A 17140-nucleotide genomic window follows, 5' to 3' on the forward strand; every position below is an offset into this window, starting at 1 on the left:
ATGATTTGACTCTTCAGTGTATTAGGTCATAGTGATTAGTTAGTAGAATTACAGATTTGTATTATGTTTCTCTGTTACTGGAAAGAAGGAACCAAGATAAACAAAGTGCTGAATATTGATATGAAACACTAAGAGATTGTAATTAGCAAGTGGTAAATGTTATCTGTTAGACTTTCAATTTGTTTCTGTAAATGTAATTCTTAAAAATTTGTTTTGGTTTTAGGAACAGCGACTTTTGATAGTCCTAAGTAATTGCTGCTACCTAGAACGTCACACCTTCCTAAACATAGCAGAACATTTTGAAAAACACAACTTCCAGGGAATAGAAAAAATAACACAGGTAATGAATCCTGAGGGGATAGTGGGCGTGTCACCTGCTTCGTTTCAGCTGTTTTCTCGGGTGCCGCCCCACCCCCTGCTCCTCCCACCCTCACCTCCCGGTCCCTTCTCACAGCTCACCTGGAGTTAATGCTCTTCTCTCTCTGGAGCAAAGTCCTTGCAGGGCTAGAGCTGGCATATTTCCCACCCACGCTTCCCAAAACTGAGGGAAGGAAAGGAGAGAAAGGCTTCAAGAGGCATCTCAGATGTGGCTCCTTTCAGGTTAGAGTTGTCACTAGCCAACGGCAAACCCCGAGCCTGCACAGTCACCTCTCCTTCCTCTCTCCTGCTCCGGGGACCACAGCGGAGCTTCTGCGTGCCTGCTGAAGCATTTGCACAGGTGCAGTGCACACACACGTGCGCACACACATGCACGCAGGCACAGCTCTGGGTTGCTTTGTATTTCCTGAAAAACACACCCCTCCCCTCTCCACTCCTGCACGTGGAGAACTGGACAAAAATGAGTCCTGCATAAGTAAATCATTGGACTTTGCACTTTGGTGTTTAATGATATTGCACTTTGGTGTTTATATTTTTCAAGTAATCAGAAAAGAAAAAGATGAAGTAATCTTGTTATTATTAAAGGTTGCTTGGTTCCTGGGCATAGGTTTATCAGATTTCTAAGTAAAGCAAGCTAGAACCACTTTTTTAATGTCAGTACAGTTTTCTTAGTGCAAAGAATAAGATAGTGATCTTGTTAACCTTACAATCAAAAAGTGCTCTTGATGGATTGCATACTTTTTACAAATGATGATTCCAGTTCATGAACTTGATTGGGATTTTTTTTAAAAGATTGAAAATGTCAGAGTGGGTGGCTGTGTCTTATTTTCCTGCCTTTTCGTAAAGGTTAATCATCCTGATGAGAAATGTTGTGACTTAAGACTTCAGGGCCAAATGTCGAGTTTATTTCCAAAAATTTTTGGTTGAGAATTACAAGGTGTTCTCTTGCAGTAAAAAGTTAGTATTTGTAGAAAGTGGGCATTTTGTTTTTATGCAGTAATAATAATGACACTAACATTATTATTGGAGAAGTCTTTTCTCATTTAAAAAATATATGAAATGATTAGGAATTGCATATAAAAGCAGGGAGAGATTTCAGTTCAGTCGCTCAGTCGTGTCTGACTCTTTGCGACCCCATGGACTGCAGCACTCCAGGCCTCCCTGTCCATCACCAACTCTAGGAGTTTGCTCAAACTCATGTCCATTGAGTCAGTGATGCCATCCAACCATCTCATCCTCTGTCGTCCCCTTCTCCTCCCGCCTTCAATCTTCCCCAGCATCAGGGTCTTTTCAAACGAGTCAGCTCTTTGCATCAGCTGGCCAAAGTATTGGAGTTTCAGCTTCAACATCATTCCTTCCATTTGCATCAGGTGGCCAAAGTATTGGAGTTTCAGCTTCAACCTCAGTCCTTCCAATGAACACTCAGGACTGATCTCCTTTAGGATGGACTGGTTGGATCTCCTTGCAGTCCAAGGGACTCTCAAAAGTCTTCTCCAACACCACAGTTCAAAAGCATCAATTCTTCGGCGCTCAGCTTTCTTTACAGTCCAACTCTCACATCCATACATGACTACTGAAAAAACCATAGCCCTGACTAGATGGACGTTTGTTGACAAAGGAATGTCTCTGCTTTTTAATATGCTGTCGAGGTTGGTCATAACTTTCCTTCCAAGGAGTAAGCGTCTTTTAATTCCATGGCTGCAGTCACCATCTGCAGTGATTTTGTAGAGCTATAAAGTCACCCACTGTTTCCACTGTTTCTCCATGAAGTGATGGGACTGGATGCCATGATCTTTGTTTTCTGAATGTTGAGCTGTAAGGCAACTTTCCTCTTTGACTTGCATCAAGAGGCTCTTTAGTTCTTCTTCGCTTTCTACCGTAAGGGTGGTGTCATCTGCATATCTGAGGTTATTGATATTTCTCCTGATTCCAGCTTGTGCTTCCTCCAGCTCAGCATTTCTCATGATGTATTCTGCATATAAGTTAAATAAGCAGGATGACAATATACAGGCTTGACGTACTCCTTTCCCTATTTGGAACCAGTCTGTTGTTCCATGTTCAGTTCTAACTGTTGCTTCCTGACCTACATACAGATTTCTCAAGAGGCAGGTCAGGTGGTCTGGTATTCCCATCTGTTTAAGAATTTTCCAGAGTTGATTGTGATCCATACAGTCAAGGCTTTGGCATAGTCAATAAAGCAGAAATAAATGTTTTTCTGGAACTCTCTTGCTTTTTCGATGATCCAGCGGATGTTGGCAATTTGATCTCTGGTTCTCTGCCTTTTCTAAAACCATCTTGAACATCTGGAAGTTCACGGTTCACATATTGTTGAAGCCTGGCTTGGAGAATTTTGAACATTTTTTATAAGTTACAAGTGGGGATTTTGTGTTAGATTCAATTTGTGTCAGTAAGAAGCAGAATGAAATTGACATGCGGGTGGGCTCTTGTGTCCTTCCCAGTCTTGGTCCAGGCTCTTGTGTTCTGAAACCACGGTGATTTGAGGATCCAGGGGGTGCTATTTGTGGCACTCAGAATTTGGAATTGAATATTTTGAAAGCACTCAACTGAGCAGTAAAGGAATAGACAGTAAACTGGATTTATAGTCTTTGTGCTGTTTCTGTTTTTTATGAGTGAATTCATTAATTTCATGATGACAATGAAGTAAAATGTATTTCTTGCATTAAGGTAAAAAAACTGCCAGCTGCCCCTGTTTTTCATGGTTCCCTTCTCAGGTAACATAACTCTGGAGGCCCAGATCCCCTGAACATGGTCACCCACGCTCCGCTCTGCTGTCAGAGGGAAGGCCTCCTCAGCTGCTGCTGGGCGTTCTCTCCCCTCGGACCGCCCCCCCCACGGGTCCCCCCCGAGCCGTGCTCGAGGACTTTGCCAAAGTTTCTCCAGGCACAGTTCCTTCTGCGTTCTGTTTCACCGAGAGCGTCACTGGCCTTTGTAGTTGCCTTTATCTTGCTCTTCATCTGCAAGAGTAGAATTAATTTTTACATAAATAATCATGCTTGTTAGGAATTCATTAAAATTTAATGATCATTCATCCTTTGGGGCTTGCTTCCCTGGTGGCTCAGATAGTAAAGAATCTGCCTGCAGTGCAGGGGACACAGGCTGGATCCCTGGGTTGGGAAGATCCTCTGAAGAAGGGAATGGCAACTCACTCCAGTATTCTTGCCTGAAGAATCCCATGGACAGGAGAGCCTGGTGAGCCACAGTCCATGGGCTTGCAGAGTCGGACATGACTGAGCGACTAACTCACTTTTTCACTTTTCATCCTTTAAAACTAGAATGATTTTTTTACACAGTTTTGTTTGATGAAAATAGCTCTCTGAAGTAATTAAGGAAAGTATTATTAATTCTGTTTTTCATGCAGAAAGATGCTCAGAGAGAGGGAGGTTAGCAAAGCAGGCCTCCAGTTCACGTTTCCTCGGGCTGAGTCCAGAGTGCCTGCTGGTCTGGCATCATACATGTGCTAAAATAAAGGACAAAATTGTTTCTATGAGAAAACACCAGAGGAATAGGATCTGACGCTGTTTGGTTAAATGTATATCATTTTGAACTTTATAAAACAGCATTAAATAATAAACACGAAACTTGTCAGCATTTCCAAATCCTCTTTCACTGCGAGACACTTCCTTTAGAATGAGCCCCGTCGGAGGCCTTCACTGGGCTGTGTCGTGGAGGCCTTCACTGGGCTGTGTCGTGGAGCCCGACACCAGGCGCCAGCCCTGCGCGCCTGTGCGTTTCCATGTGCGGTGCCAGCGCCTCCCAGTCTTTCTCAAGTCTTGGATATGTTTTTTATCGTGCATTTTCTTTTCCTTATTATAAAAGTAAGACCTCTGGACTTCCCTGGTGGTTCAGTGGTTAAGAACTCACCTGGCAACACAGGGACACAGGTTCAGTTCCTGGTCTGGAACATTGCACATGCCGCAGGGCAGCTAAGCCCATGCGCCACGACTGCTGAAGCCCAAACGCACTAGAGCCCATGCTGTGCAACACGAGGAGCCGCCACACCGTAACTAGAGAAGGCCCACACAATAGCAAAAACCCAGCACGACCAAAAGTAGATGTTTTTTTTTAAAGTAAAGACCTAATCATTTTTTAAGGAGAAATACTGAAAAATCTAAAAAAGGTTTTTTAATCACCTGTAATCCACCAAAGATAAACACTGTCTTATTTTAGAATATATAGTAATTAGTATCTTACATAGACCTATGTCTATATATGTCATTAAAATACGAAACAATTTTCTGAATTTAGTTTATAATGAATATATCTTTTTCTATTGGCTATTCTGTGGTGAGCACTTTTCCATTTCTATAAATATGAGTTTTATGGCTTTATAGTATTTGTTACTGTTGGATGTGCCATTGTGAAATTCTTGTTTTAACTTTTTCCTGCTGGGAACCTTAGGTGGTTTTTGTGGCTGTCACTGAGAGGGGACGCTGGCTGCGTCCCCCTCCTGCCTTCCTCACAGTAAATTCCTGGAAGTGAACCACCGCTGCAGAGGCTCCCTCCTGGCAGATTCTGCCTGCCGGGTTGCTGTTCAGAAGCTGCGCCCTCACGTTTGGCCGTCACTGCTGATTAGTTCTCATTTGATAGGAAACATCCCCTTGTGGTATTTTCTTTTGCGTGTCTTTCCCTGCTTGGCAGGTTAATATTTTCTCATATGCTGATTGGCTAGAAGGGTCTCTTTAAAGGGGCTCAGAGGCTGCAGGCCAGTCTCTGAGCCCTTTGAGAAGGGAAAACCAGAGCTGTCTGGTTAATAAACTTTGGTTTATAATTTTATTGCAGTAGCTGTAATTACATAAATCCAAGGACTGTTTCTTACATATATAAAAAGCTGTTTTACTCTGTGCCATTCTTTTTAAAAGAATGATCTAATTTACAGTTTGGATAGTTTCAGATTTTTGATCTACTCAAGAATGTTAGAATAGCCATTAAAGTCTGGCGTTAAATTATTATTTTTTTTAAAGTCGAATGCCTCGAGAGAAATGGATGAGATGGGCTCCCCCCTCAACAACCTCTCCTATCTCCTGAGACATTCACAGGCCAGGGAGGGAAGACTCTCTCTTTTATACATATGTATCTATTTTTATTCATTTATTGCGTGTTTGGCCGCGTCTTAGTTGCGGCACGCAGAGTCCTTTAGTTGTGTGGCGTTCAATTCTTGAGTGAGGTTTTCTATGACACCCGTAAATCTCTTTCCAATATTTCAGCATGGACGTAGAGAAAGGACAGGGTTTTTTTGTTTTAAGTCCAGGGAAACTCCTTTGCAGCAAGCAGTTTTAAAGGTTTTTGAGTCACTTGAACCATAGGCAATGTATTTTACATATTTGATTATTTTTAGCTTAATTGTATATACTAATTATTTGCTGTTTTTATTTATTCTAAATTTTTTTTTAAATACAGCTGTCAAAAGTTACTCTCCTTTTACAGTTACTACAAAATAGAGGCTCTGTTCCTCATCTTAGAGTCTTGTACAGTCCACCCTTGAGCCTCTTGAGCCTGTCTTACCCAGCAGTTTGCACTCCCCCTCCCGCCCACTGCTCTTCATAGTGGTTCTGATTATAGTTTGGTGAGTTTATGTTTCTGTAACTGTTTTGAGTGAGTGTCAGAGCCCTGTGTAGACAGTGGGGAAGCAGGGCTCCTGCCATGCTAGAGTGTTCTTTATTACCAGTGGCGAAGTAAAAGTCATGCCTTTTTGTGGGAAAGCGGTAAGTACTGTTCAGACCTACTCAGCATTCACTTGCATTGCTTTGCTGTTTTCTCCACCGCGAGCAGACGCCCGTGCGTGCCCCGTGCGCGTGAGCGAGCGCGGCCTCACTGTGTGCTCTCGCTGTGCTCACAGGTGAGCGTGGCCTCGCTCAGAGATCTGGACCAGAGGCTGTTTGAAAGCTACATTGAGCTGAAGGCAGACCCCATCGTGGGCTCCTTGGAACCTGGCATTTACGCTGGCTACTTCGACTGGAGGGACTGCCTGCCCCCGACAGGTGGGTGGCTTCAGGTCACTAGTCTCCAGGACCGTGCGTTCTCAGACGGGAATATGGATTTGCTTTTCTTGATACATGCTTCATATGCTTTTCTTTTTGTTCCCATTTTTTTCATATTGACTAAGGGATTGACTTGATTTTTAAATCTTTGTTAGCTTAAACCCACTTTTTGATAGTTTGGCGTTTAGGAGACTTTAAATTATTAGTGCTTAAAATGGCTTAGAGATAATCTTAAGTTCCAGAGGATAATTAATTATACCTCAGAGTGTGTGATCATCTCAGTAACGCACACTTGCTTCCTGGGGTGCTTCTTACCTGCATGGAAGGAGTAGACGGTGCAGTTTTATGCAGGGACCCTGCCACCTTCATCAAAACATTTACTTAAGACATTTGATCACTTCTACGGAAGACCCAGTAATAGTTGCCGAAGAGGTGAAAGATCCAAGGAGAAGGTATGGGAGTAAGATCATCATAATTTAGCAGAGAAAATTAAACTGCGGAAGGATGGCAGACAGTTCCAGTATTATCACTGTAACGTCAAATAAATGTCACTTAGATCACTTGGTAATGTGTGTTTTAGAAATAACTTGCTCATTGAAAGAAATACATTTTTGATTGATCAGATACTTGTTTCTTTGTATGAAGTACCATGGCATATATAAAGCCAGGCTACCTAATAACATGTTGGTGTCACCTGGTATGGAAATGGTTCTGTTCTTATTAGACATCAGGTCTTTGGGGCATGTGTGGCTGTACCCCTGACCTGCTAGAAACTTGTGTTACCTTTATTCGTTCAACAGTTTGTTGTGATATCCTGTCATTTTTGTTGTGTGATGCTTTTATTAGGTGGTGATAGCATCATTTACTCTTTAAATATGTTTTGTTTTTATTGTCGTTCAGTCACTAAGTCGTGTCAGACTCTTTGCGACCCCGTGGGCTGTAGCATGCCAGGCTTCCCTGTCCCTCACTATCTTCTAGAGTTTGCTCAGACTCATGTCCATTGAGTCGGTGATGCCATCCAACCATCTCATCCTCTGTCACCTTCTTCTCCTGCCCTCAATCTTTCCCAGCATCAGGGTCTTTTCCAGTGAGTCGGCTCTTTGCATCAGGTGGCCAGAGTATTGGAGCTTCAGCTTCAGTGTCAGTCCTTCCAATGAATATTCAGAGTTGATTTCCTTTAGGATTGACTAGTTTGATCTCCTTGCCATCCAAGGGACTCTCAAGAGTCTTCTCCAGCACCACAATTTGAAAGCATCAAGTTGTTCATATTGGGGGTAATGATACAATGATGCCGGAAGTATAAGCTGAGATTCAGAATCATTGAATTAGTAATGTTTATGTGATTGTAGGTATTTAATTCCTGAAGTCACCATCCATCATTATAGACGTTTGAACCTTCTGCCTAAAGCTGATCATAGTTGATCTTTCTCCCCTAAGGCCATTCATTACCTTCCTAAATGCTCCTTCCTATATTACCTTCCTAAAGTTCCCAAATGTTGAAATTCCTGAAGTCTCCTAGGCCAAGAGTTTTGAAAAAGATTGCAGATCGAAAGTTCCAGAAGCTGTTGACAGATGACCTTGAGACCAGTGATCCACCCTGGGAATTAGGTTTGTTCATGCATACATTCTTTTCTGTGTCCAGACTGGATGACAGCTCACATCCCAAATACGTCCTTTTACAATATATCAGATCCTATCAGAAACTTGCTTAAAGTTTTTGTAGTGTCTTACAGTAAAATTTGCCACGTGGTCAGTACTGACCCTACATTCTAGCCCATGGCCTCGCCAGCTGCCCCCAGCACACAAGGAAGACTTCCCACATCGTCCCTGCAGGGTCTTCCCTTTGCGCATATGGTCATGAGTCCTTTGTCCTCAGGCACCAGTGTCAAGACTCCAGCCGTCCACTCTGCATATGTGATATGGCCACTGGAGGAACCTATGTGAATTACGTGTGTTTTATGTGCAAGATAATTATCTACGAGGGAATATCCTGTCCATTGGTTCCAGCACTGCCCTTTACATTGGTGCAGCTTCATACAGCCCAGTCCATGAGCTCAGGGGTAGTGGTCAGTTATCCAGGGCAGTTGATGACATGCACATTCTGTGTAAGCTGACTTCCTGACTTCGCATGAACAAATCTAACTCCCTTGGTGGATCACTGGTCTCAAGGTTGTCTGTCAACAGCCTCTGGAGCTTTCCATCTGCAGTCTTTTTCAAAAATCTTGGGCTAGGTGACTTTGGGAATTTCAACATTTGGGAGCGTTAGGAAGGTAATATAGTGCATATGCCACATATGTTACATCCTAGTAGTGATTCCGGCAGGAAAATGGGTGAAATTAGATTAGAAGTGATATCAAGATCCTTGTCAGTTCAGGTGACATGTGCCACCGTGAAGGTTTATTGGGAGTTTGCAAATTTACAAACAAACGATTTGGGCCCTGCTATACCAAACTCTTGTACCAACAGTTAACCAATCCCTGGTTCACAAATAAAGGAGTTGTTGTACAGCAGGCCCTGCACACGTGTGTACACATGCACACTCATGCGCATGCTAAATGTTTTAACTCCTTGCAGTTTCAGTCATTTGTGTGCCTGTAATGCATGTGCCTTGTGTATACTTATCTCTTAATACTTATTCAGTTCAGTCGCTCAGTTGTGTCTGACTCTGCAACTCCATGAACTGCAGCACGCCAGGCCTCTCTGTCCATCACCAACTCCTGGAGTCTACCCAAACCTATGTCCATCAAGTCGGTGATGCCATCCAACCATCTCATCCTCTGTCGTCCCCATCTCCTCCTGCCCTCAATCTTCCCTAGCATTAGGGTCTTTTCCAATGAGTCAGCTCTTCACATCAGGTGGCCAAAGTATTGGAGTTTCAGCTTCAACATCAGTCCTTCCAGTGAACACTCAGGACTGATCTCCTTTAGGATGGACTGGTTGGATCTTCTTGCAGTCCAAGGGACTCTCAAGAGTCTTCTCCAACACCACAGTTCAAAAGCATCAATTCTTCGGCGCTCAGCTTTCTTTATAGTCCAATTCTCACATCCATACATGACCACTGGAAAAACCATAGCCTTGACTAGACGGACTTTTGTTGACAAAGTAATGTCTCTGCTTTTTAATATGCTGTCGAGGTTGGTCATAACCTTCCTTCCAAGGAGTAAGCATCTTTTAATTTCATGGCTGCAATCACCATCTGCAGTGATTTTGGAGCCCCCAAAATTAAGTCTGCCACTGTTTCCGCTGTTTCCCCATCTATTTCCCATGAAGTGATGGGACCAGATACCATGGTCTTAGTTTTCTGAATGTTGAGCTTTAAGCCAGCTTATTACAATTTTCTAAATTTCAGCTGTATTAAGACAAATCCTCGCTCCCTCCAGAGGGTGAGGGAGGGGTGGCAAGGACCTCAGGCTCTGAACCCGCTGAGCTCCTGTCGCTCTGACTGCTCACAGCCTGACCTGTTCCGTGTTACAGCCCAGCTTGAACTGGCTGTTCGGGTGGCGCCTCAGAGATTCTGCCTGAGGCCCCTGTGTCCTCCCGTGGCTTTCTTCCGTCTCCAGCCGTGCTGGGGCCCGTGGACGGGCTGGCCTTGGTGCTCTGTGGAGTGCTCCCAGGCTGGTCCCACCCCGGGAGAGACGGCCCTGCTGGTGGGCGGCCCTCAGCCTCCTTGCCCTGCGGCCCCTGCACTGGGAGCGGCTTCCCCTGGGGTTGCCAGTCTTTGGTCAAACTCTGCGAGATTTCATCCACCCGAGCAAGCTGACTGGTGTCTCCAGCATCCACTCTTTGGCCTGACCTCTGCTCTGAGCTCCAGGCCTCCCTCCTCTGTGGACCGACTCCCTACCCACACACACAGGGCTCTCCTGCACCCCCTCACCCCTCAGGTCAGCCCCCAGGGCTGCCGCTCCTCCTCAGGCTCTAGTTCTGCCCCCACCATGCCCTGTTCCTGCAGGGCGCCCCGTGTCACCCCAGGGCCGCACTGTCTTCCTGTCCCCAGGTGAGACCTTCGCTCATGGGCACTGCTCCTGCTCGTCCTGCTCCTGGTGCCTCCCACGCCGCCTCCAGCCGCCAGGGCCTCTCCTGGTTCCCAGGCCCCAGCTTCCCACCAGGCCCCAGTCGTGCAGTGGGAATTCATAGTTCCCAGTCTCAGCAGACGTGGGTCATGCCTCAGTTTATCTTTCGAGTATTTGCTCTGTGGTTCGGCAGTGATTTTTCTCAGTTGTTTTTCGATATGAAAGTAAATCGTGTGATGTTCTAGTTCCCATTAATCTTGTTCCCTTTTTAATAAATAGTACACAGTGGATGTTGGTATTTGTTTAATTGAGGTGAGCATGTTAGCACTTGTGCCCTGTGGAAGCTGTGTGTAATCCCTCAGTCGTAAGTAATTACATTTGATTTAAACATGAATGTCAGGGATACCTGACGGGAGAGCATTTCTGCCTGGCGTCCCTGTGCACAATAGAACGTGCTGTTCAGGGACAGTTGAGGTGCGTTTTGCTCAGTCCTTGTGAGGACTCAGGAGGGCAAGGGTGTGGGGCGGGTCTCCCCTGCTGTCAGGGGTAGACTGCCTCAGTGTCCAGGTCTGGGGTCCTTCTTTGCCCTTCACGTCTGCCCAACCCAGTGTGAGTGATGATGGATGCAAAGTGACGTCATAGTTATCCGGGGAGCTTTTCATACAAATCGAGGTGCTGCTGGCCGTGTGGCGTGGAGGCCCGTGGTGCTTGCTTTCAGGTGAGCGTCCTCCCCTCGGCATGCGCACACCACTGCACCCTCGGCCACTCCTGCCGTTCCTCCGGTGCCAAAACCTCTTAGAAACTGTCGATGTTGGTTTCGCTTTTCTAAGCTGTATCCACTTCTGTTCTCAGTGTGGTTTGGCTGCATCCCCAGCCTGAGCCTCAATCTCTCATGGTCATAGAGCAGCTTTTCGTTCCTTTAAAGTTGACTGAAGTTTTGAGAACAAGCTGAGCAGCCACAGTAGTTTGACTTTAGTCCTCCAAAAGAATTTCAGTTACCTTAGTATTATCTTTAGAATTTTCATCTCCAATTTCGTTTTTCATTTCAGAGCTGAATTTTGCAAATCATATAGGTACCTGTGTATTGCTGTAGTTAGAAATAAATTTAGTTTCTAACACTGTAGTAATTTTTTTAAAAAATCCGGTTTATCACCTCTTTAATTGTATACATATCAGGAAAGATTATTCTGGTTAGTTCTGAGTCACTTAACTGACTGTCATTTTTGTTACCCTCAGTTATTAAGACCTCTATTTGCATTTGCTAAGTTTTAGCTCAGTTAAAAATAATCTCATTTACAAGTACACTTGAAAGTTTAAATCTTAAAAACATACTAAATAAGAAAAGTAACCTTTCTTTAAATTTTCATTTAAATATATGTTTTCTACCTAGAACATGTATGTTTACATATATTCATAAAGGTAATAGATTAATTTAAAATCAACCATTTTTTAATAAGTACTTAACTGATTTTTACCTCAAAATGCTTTTCTATTAACTGTAATCGTTAGAAGTATCAGGGGGAGGGAAGACATCTGTGTGGTGGATGCTGTGAGTGTGGGGGGCCAGATGGGCAGGGAGGGCAGCCGGCTTGTGTGGGACGCGGGGCGCTTCCCTCCGTCACTGTGGATCCCGCGGGCAGAGGCTGAGACTAGCCCGCAGTCGGCGCTCTTCGTCCTGGGTGATCTCCTCTTCCTGCCTGTAGATGCATTTCCACTGCCGTGTGTATGTCTCTTTTTTTCCCAACACCTTTCTTCTAATACTCTTTTGTTACTTAACTAGATCCTTGTATTCCAATGAGCTAATTGCACTTACCCCAAGTGAAAAACACTGGGGTGGTGGGCAGCCTGCCCACCATTTGTCTCATCAAATCAGCACCTCCGTGGAAACACCCATCTCACTCCTTGTTAAACTGTGCACAGCCTTAGGGAGAATCCTTTCTTGGAGCATGTGGGAAGGTTTACTAAGTGCTGGGACAGCTCCTTGGATCCTCCTAAGAGAAGAGTGGTCGTGTCCCGCGTTGGAGGGACTCTCACCCGTCGCTGCCTCAGCCTGCACAAAGGAAGGGCAGGAAACACCAGTAGAATCTCTGGGGAACCGGTGAAGGGCAGCCCTCTCTCCCGATCTCACACCGATCGCAGGATAAGACACAGGTGCCAGCAGGCGGGGAAGTGGGTGCCGCGGGGAAGCGGGTGCTGGAGTCCGAGCGAGCCCGGCCCTCGCCAGCTTCTCCTGCAAGTAGCTGCTCTGCCTTCTCACTGCCTCCCATGGTGGGGGGGCTGAGAAGGGGACAGACCCCATGAGCTGCCGTCCCCCCAGAGGTAGACGAAGGCTCTCCTCCCTCCCGCCCGTGGGGAAGCCCCACTCGGAACCCAGCGGTGCCGGGAGACACGGGTTCCGGGCGATGCCGTTCTCCTTAAACCCAGTCTCCAGCCAGGGCTGGCTCCAGGTGTGCGGGCAAAAGAGAACAGTCGAGTTCAGTAAATAAAAAGTTTGTTTTGTCCCATTAATACACAAAGAAGAGGAGTTATTTCAGCATCCAAATATTAGTTCCTATTTCTAATAAAATACCCCAGCCAGCCATTCAAGGGTCAGTTCACAGCATGTGTAGAACTAGACAGGGACTCAGCAGTGTCTTCCCCCACATACCCACAAGCTCTCCCTCCCCTCTGGCTCCAGGCCTCCCTCCATGCCATCCCCGTCTCTGTGCCGTAGCCCTCCTCGGTGCCAGTGTAGAGAAAACCTTCCCTAGTACATTTCCTCCGTCAGTTGGTTGATTAGTGAGAAACACCTTGGCATAAACTACTCGCGCCAGAAGTGACAGGGAAAACACACATCGAGTAAAATACTAATTTACAGTTTGGTTTTCACCCTAATGGGCATTTTCAACAGAATATCAGATTGAATTATCTTTTAATTCAGTAAATGTTGAAGAAGAGAATTTTGATTGATTAAATAAGAAAACAGTTACCAGAAAACACCATGTGAACTGTTCATTTAGAAGTAATTAGATTATTGCAAAACAGGTGTGACCCAAAGGTCTCTGAGTGTCACGTCACCTTTCCAGATTTGTTCTGAAGACCAAGCCTTGCAGAATTCTGAGGGCGCCTTTATGAGCATCACATTTCTGGTGCTATTTGTTAGACCCCGTGCACATCTGTTCTCGTCTCTAACGTGGAACCCAAGTGGTAATGCCCAGCGACCTGCCGTTCTCTTGACCATCCTCTACAGGTTTCCTGCGCCCTGGACAGAGACCAGTCTGCCACCTTATTGATTCTGCTTTTGACTGAAAGAGATCCCAGTCGTGTGAATTCCACCTTTGAAAAGACATCCAACTCGATGGTCTTTCCTGGTGCTGAACTCAGAGTAGTTTTATCAATTCCTTGAAGTGTTTTTCTTAATTTCATTTAAAAAATACTGTCAGGCAGATTTTAATAAATTTGTATTTCATCTATTTATAGAGAAAACCAGTTTTACATTTTTCAAAGGAGGATGGCCCTGGTCGGTCCTCTTTTTTTAAATCACACTTTCATTATTTAACTTTACGTTTTTCTCAGCCATTTCTCCTTTTTTATAAGCAGTTTACTGCATCACTGTCAGTGCTGTAAAACTATACAGTGCTTTGGACATTCGGTTGCAGTTGCCAGGCGTTTTTCAGTAAAGCTAAGTGCTGGCTCTGAGGGTAGTCAATGTGAAATGTATTAACCTTGAGATGACCTATGGCCTACATGCTTTCGCCATTGCATGTATTATCTGCTGAAGTATTTATTTTGTTGTGTCTTAAACTGATAGCTCTTTGGCACCAGGGTAAATTAATGTGCTGTTGTACAAAGGCCATTATTTGAACTTATTTTGGACATTCCTGGAGGTTGATCACAGCAGAACAGGGAAGCGCAGAGCTGACCTGGTGGCGGCTTCAGCAGCCCTGAGCTCACGGCCAGTCCCCCGCCCTCTTTGGATGAAGGGTCATTTCATCCACACAGGGATCAGATAAGGATGATGTCTTTGAAAACACAGTCTCAATGCTATTACCAGATCTGGAAAAAAATGTAACAATCCATTAATTTTATCAAATATCCAGTTGCAATAGGAAAGAACCTTTTGTATTCTATTACAGGTTAATCACTAAAAGGATGGTGCCTGGAAGCTTAGATTGTATGTGGCTCATCTCTGGGAATTTTTCCTCCCAGGCCACGAGCATCGAGCTGATGCAACGGCCTGGTTTAGCTCACAGGAAGCCCCCTGACCAGGCCGCCTGTGAATGGCTGCAGGGAGGGAGTAAGAAGTTCGCACGTGCCCTCTGGGGGCGGACGGGACGGGGCGGCGCTTGGCTTTACTCCTTCCCCTTTCAGCGTGGGAGGAGCCTGAGTCCTGACTTGGGCAAGGAGGGTCTTTGGGGCATGAGCCCACCGTCCTCTCTGTTTGCCAGCTTCCCGAAGAAAGCCGCTTTCCTCGTCCTGACAGCTCATCTCTCGATTACTGGCCTGGTTCGCAGCAAGCAGTCTGAGCTTAGGTTTCGGAACACAGTGTCCAGGATCCTCATAGAAGTTCAGACAGTTCAGTCAGAGCAGGGCTGCTGCCAAGGTCTGTGTGTTGCTTTTACTCGCGTGTCTCCCTTCTCTAGGGCCTTTTCAATCCTAAAGGAAATCAGTCCTGAATATTCATTGGAAGGACTGATGCTGAACCTGAAACTCTTAATACTTCGGCTACCTGATTCAAAGAACTGACTCACTGGAAAAGACCCTGATGCTGGGAAAGATTGAAGGCAGGAAGAGAAGGGGGTTACAGAGGACGGGTTGGTTGGATGGCATCACCAACTCGATGGACATGAGTTTGCGCAAGCTCTGTGAGTTAGTGATGGACAGGGAGGCCTGGCGTGCTGCAGTCCATGGGGTCGCAAAGAGTCGGACATGACTGAGCGGCTGAACTGACTGAGGGCCCTTTCTTCAGCTTATTTGTTGAATAAATCAGATGGTTCTGCAGAGACTCTCATCTTCCGGGGTTTTCATATTGTTTCTTCCTTGTGTCATCTGGCACGTGTCTCTGCCCCTTGTGTTCCCGAACTTACGATTAATGAAGCTTTATCAGTTTCAGGCTTGATTTTAATTTGGATTTTGTCACCAGGACGTCCGTCATGTTTGCCTCCCTGTTTGTGATGTTAAGATTGAAAACTGGATTCAAGTGTTATCCGCTCACTCCACCTTTAAAACTGTCAGACTTCCCATCTAATAGTTCTAGCACCATTGGTAATTGTTGCCTCCTAGTTGTTGTTCAGTCGCTAAGTTGTGTCCAACTCTTTGCGACCCCATGGGCTGTGGCACACCAGGCTTTCCTGTCCTGCACAATCTCCCGGAGTTTGCTCAAGCTCATGTCCATTGAGTCGGTGATGCCATCCAACCATTTCATCCTCTGTCATCCCCTTCTCCTCCTGCCTTCAGTCTTTACCAGCATCAGGGTCTTTTCCAGCGAGTCGTCTCTTCTCGTCAGGTGGCCAAAGTATTGGCCTTATTTCCTTAGAGATTGCAAACTAATGATTGCTAGCTGGAGCATGAAATCAAAAAATAAAAAATTTCATCAACGATTTGGTTACTCTGAAGTACAGTTCATACAGGAAAGGCAGGGTAAAACTTGATTTTACTCTCTAATTAGTTTTCAGAATGAGTTGGTTCCCTCACCATTTTTTTTTTTAAAAGGTAATGAAGATGTTTTCTAATTATCATAGCTTGAGCATATTTTTCTAACTCAGCTTGAGCATATTTAATTGAGTTTCGATTGCTGTTTTAGTAATCAGACTGCGCCCTCTCTGGCTGGGCGTCTTTCCACAGGGGCTCCGGGCCCTGCCTGCTTTCTGTGTCCAGGGGCCACACCCACTGCGTGCCTTCTCTTCCCAGATGTGCGGCCAGCTGTCAGTCGGGAATGAAGCGATACGAAATATGGAAAAACTTCTCTCTTGTCAAATTTGTCTTACTCTTTCCACGTATGTGTCTGCCCTCTCTAGATCCCCCCTTGCCTTTTGTAATCCCTTTCACTCGTTAAACCGCACCCAGAAGTCCTGCACGATTGGACGAGCGCTGCGCTCCCTTTGGTTCCCTACCGCTTCTGTTTAGCCGCATGTTCCTGCCTGTCGGGTCCCTCCAGGCTGTGTCCCCTCTGGTGTTAGGGAAACTGCGTGGATGTCTCATAATCGTGAATCTGCAGAACTTCCATTTCTAGGTCCTGTGATCAGTGTCGGAGGTTTTTCACGCACTTCACCTGATTTTGTCTAATTATGACCAAGAGTCTTTTTCTAAAACTTGTGTGCGCCGTGGGCGATAGCGGCGGGGGGCCTCGTGCATACCCTGCCGTTTGGGCACTGCTTTCTCCTTCCCAGCTGCTTGTTCTCTCCTGTGACCCCGGCTGCCGTGAGCTTAGTGCTGACTCTCAGCTTATAGGTGTCTGTCTGCAGACGCTTCTGGGTGAGGAGTTTTAAAGGGCGCCACAGGGTCTGTCCCGTCTCTGGTCTCCAGCTGAGCGCACGACCTGGAGGCCAGTGGAGGCCGTGGCCCAGCGTGCTGAGCCGACAGCGGCGCTGGCCCCTCCGTGTGTCCACAAGTCCAGCCCGCGAGCAGGCGGGCACCCCCATGGGTCCACGGGGCGGGCACCCCCATGGGTCCACGGGGCGGACACTGTGGCTTGGCCCAGGAGACACTGGGCCGTCACTGAGCAAGTCTCGCCTAGCTGTTGCAGCCACGCTGTCTCCACTCAGACGCCTCCTC

General features: G+C 45.9%; 1 protein-coding gene across 6 annotated transcripts in view; it reads left to right on the forward strand.

The window, feature by feature from the left end:
* Nucleotides 1-17140, forward strand: part of EXOC2 (exocyst complex component 2) — a 118199-nt gene that overhangs the window by 80167 nt on the left and 20892 nt on the right. For all 6 annotated transcript variants that reach the window (XM_081520596.1, XM_081520595.1, XM_081520597.1 and 3 more), the window contains 2 exons: nt 224-340; nt 6236-6377. In XM_081520596.1, coding sequence (XP_081376722.1) covers nt 224-340; nt 6236-6377 — 259 coding nt within the window. The remainder of the gene's footprint in view (nt 1-223; nt 341-6235; nt 6378-17140) is intronic.

The sequence above is a fragment of the Giraffa tippelskirchi genome, chromosome 8, assembly GCF_054371585.1.
Source record: "Giraffa tippelskirchi isolate mGirTip1 chromosome 8, T2T-mGirTip1v1.2.pri, whole genome shotgun sequence".
In the NCBI taxonomy this organism is placed as follows: domain Eukaryota; kingdom Metazoa; phylum Chordata; class Mammalia; order Artiodactyla; family Giraffidae; genus Giraffa; species Giraffa tippelskirchi.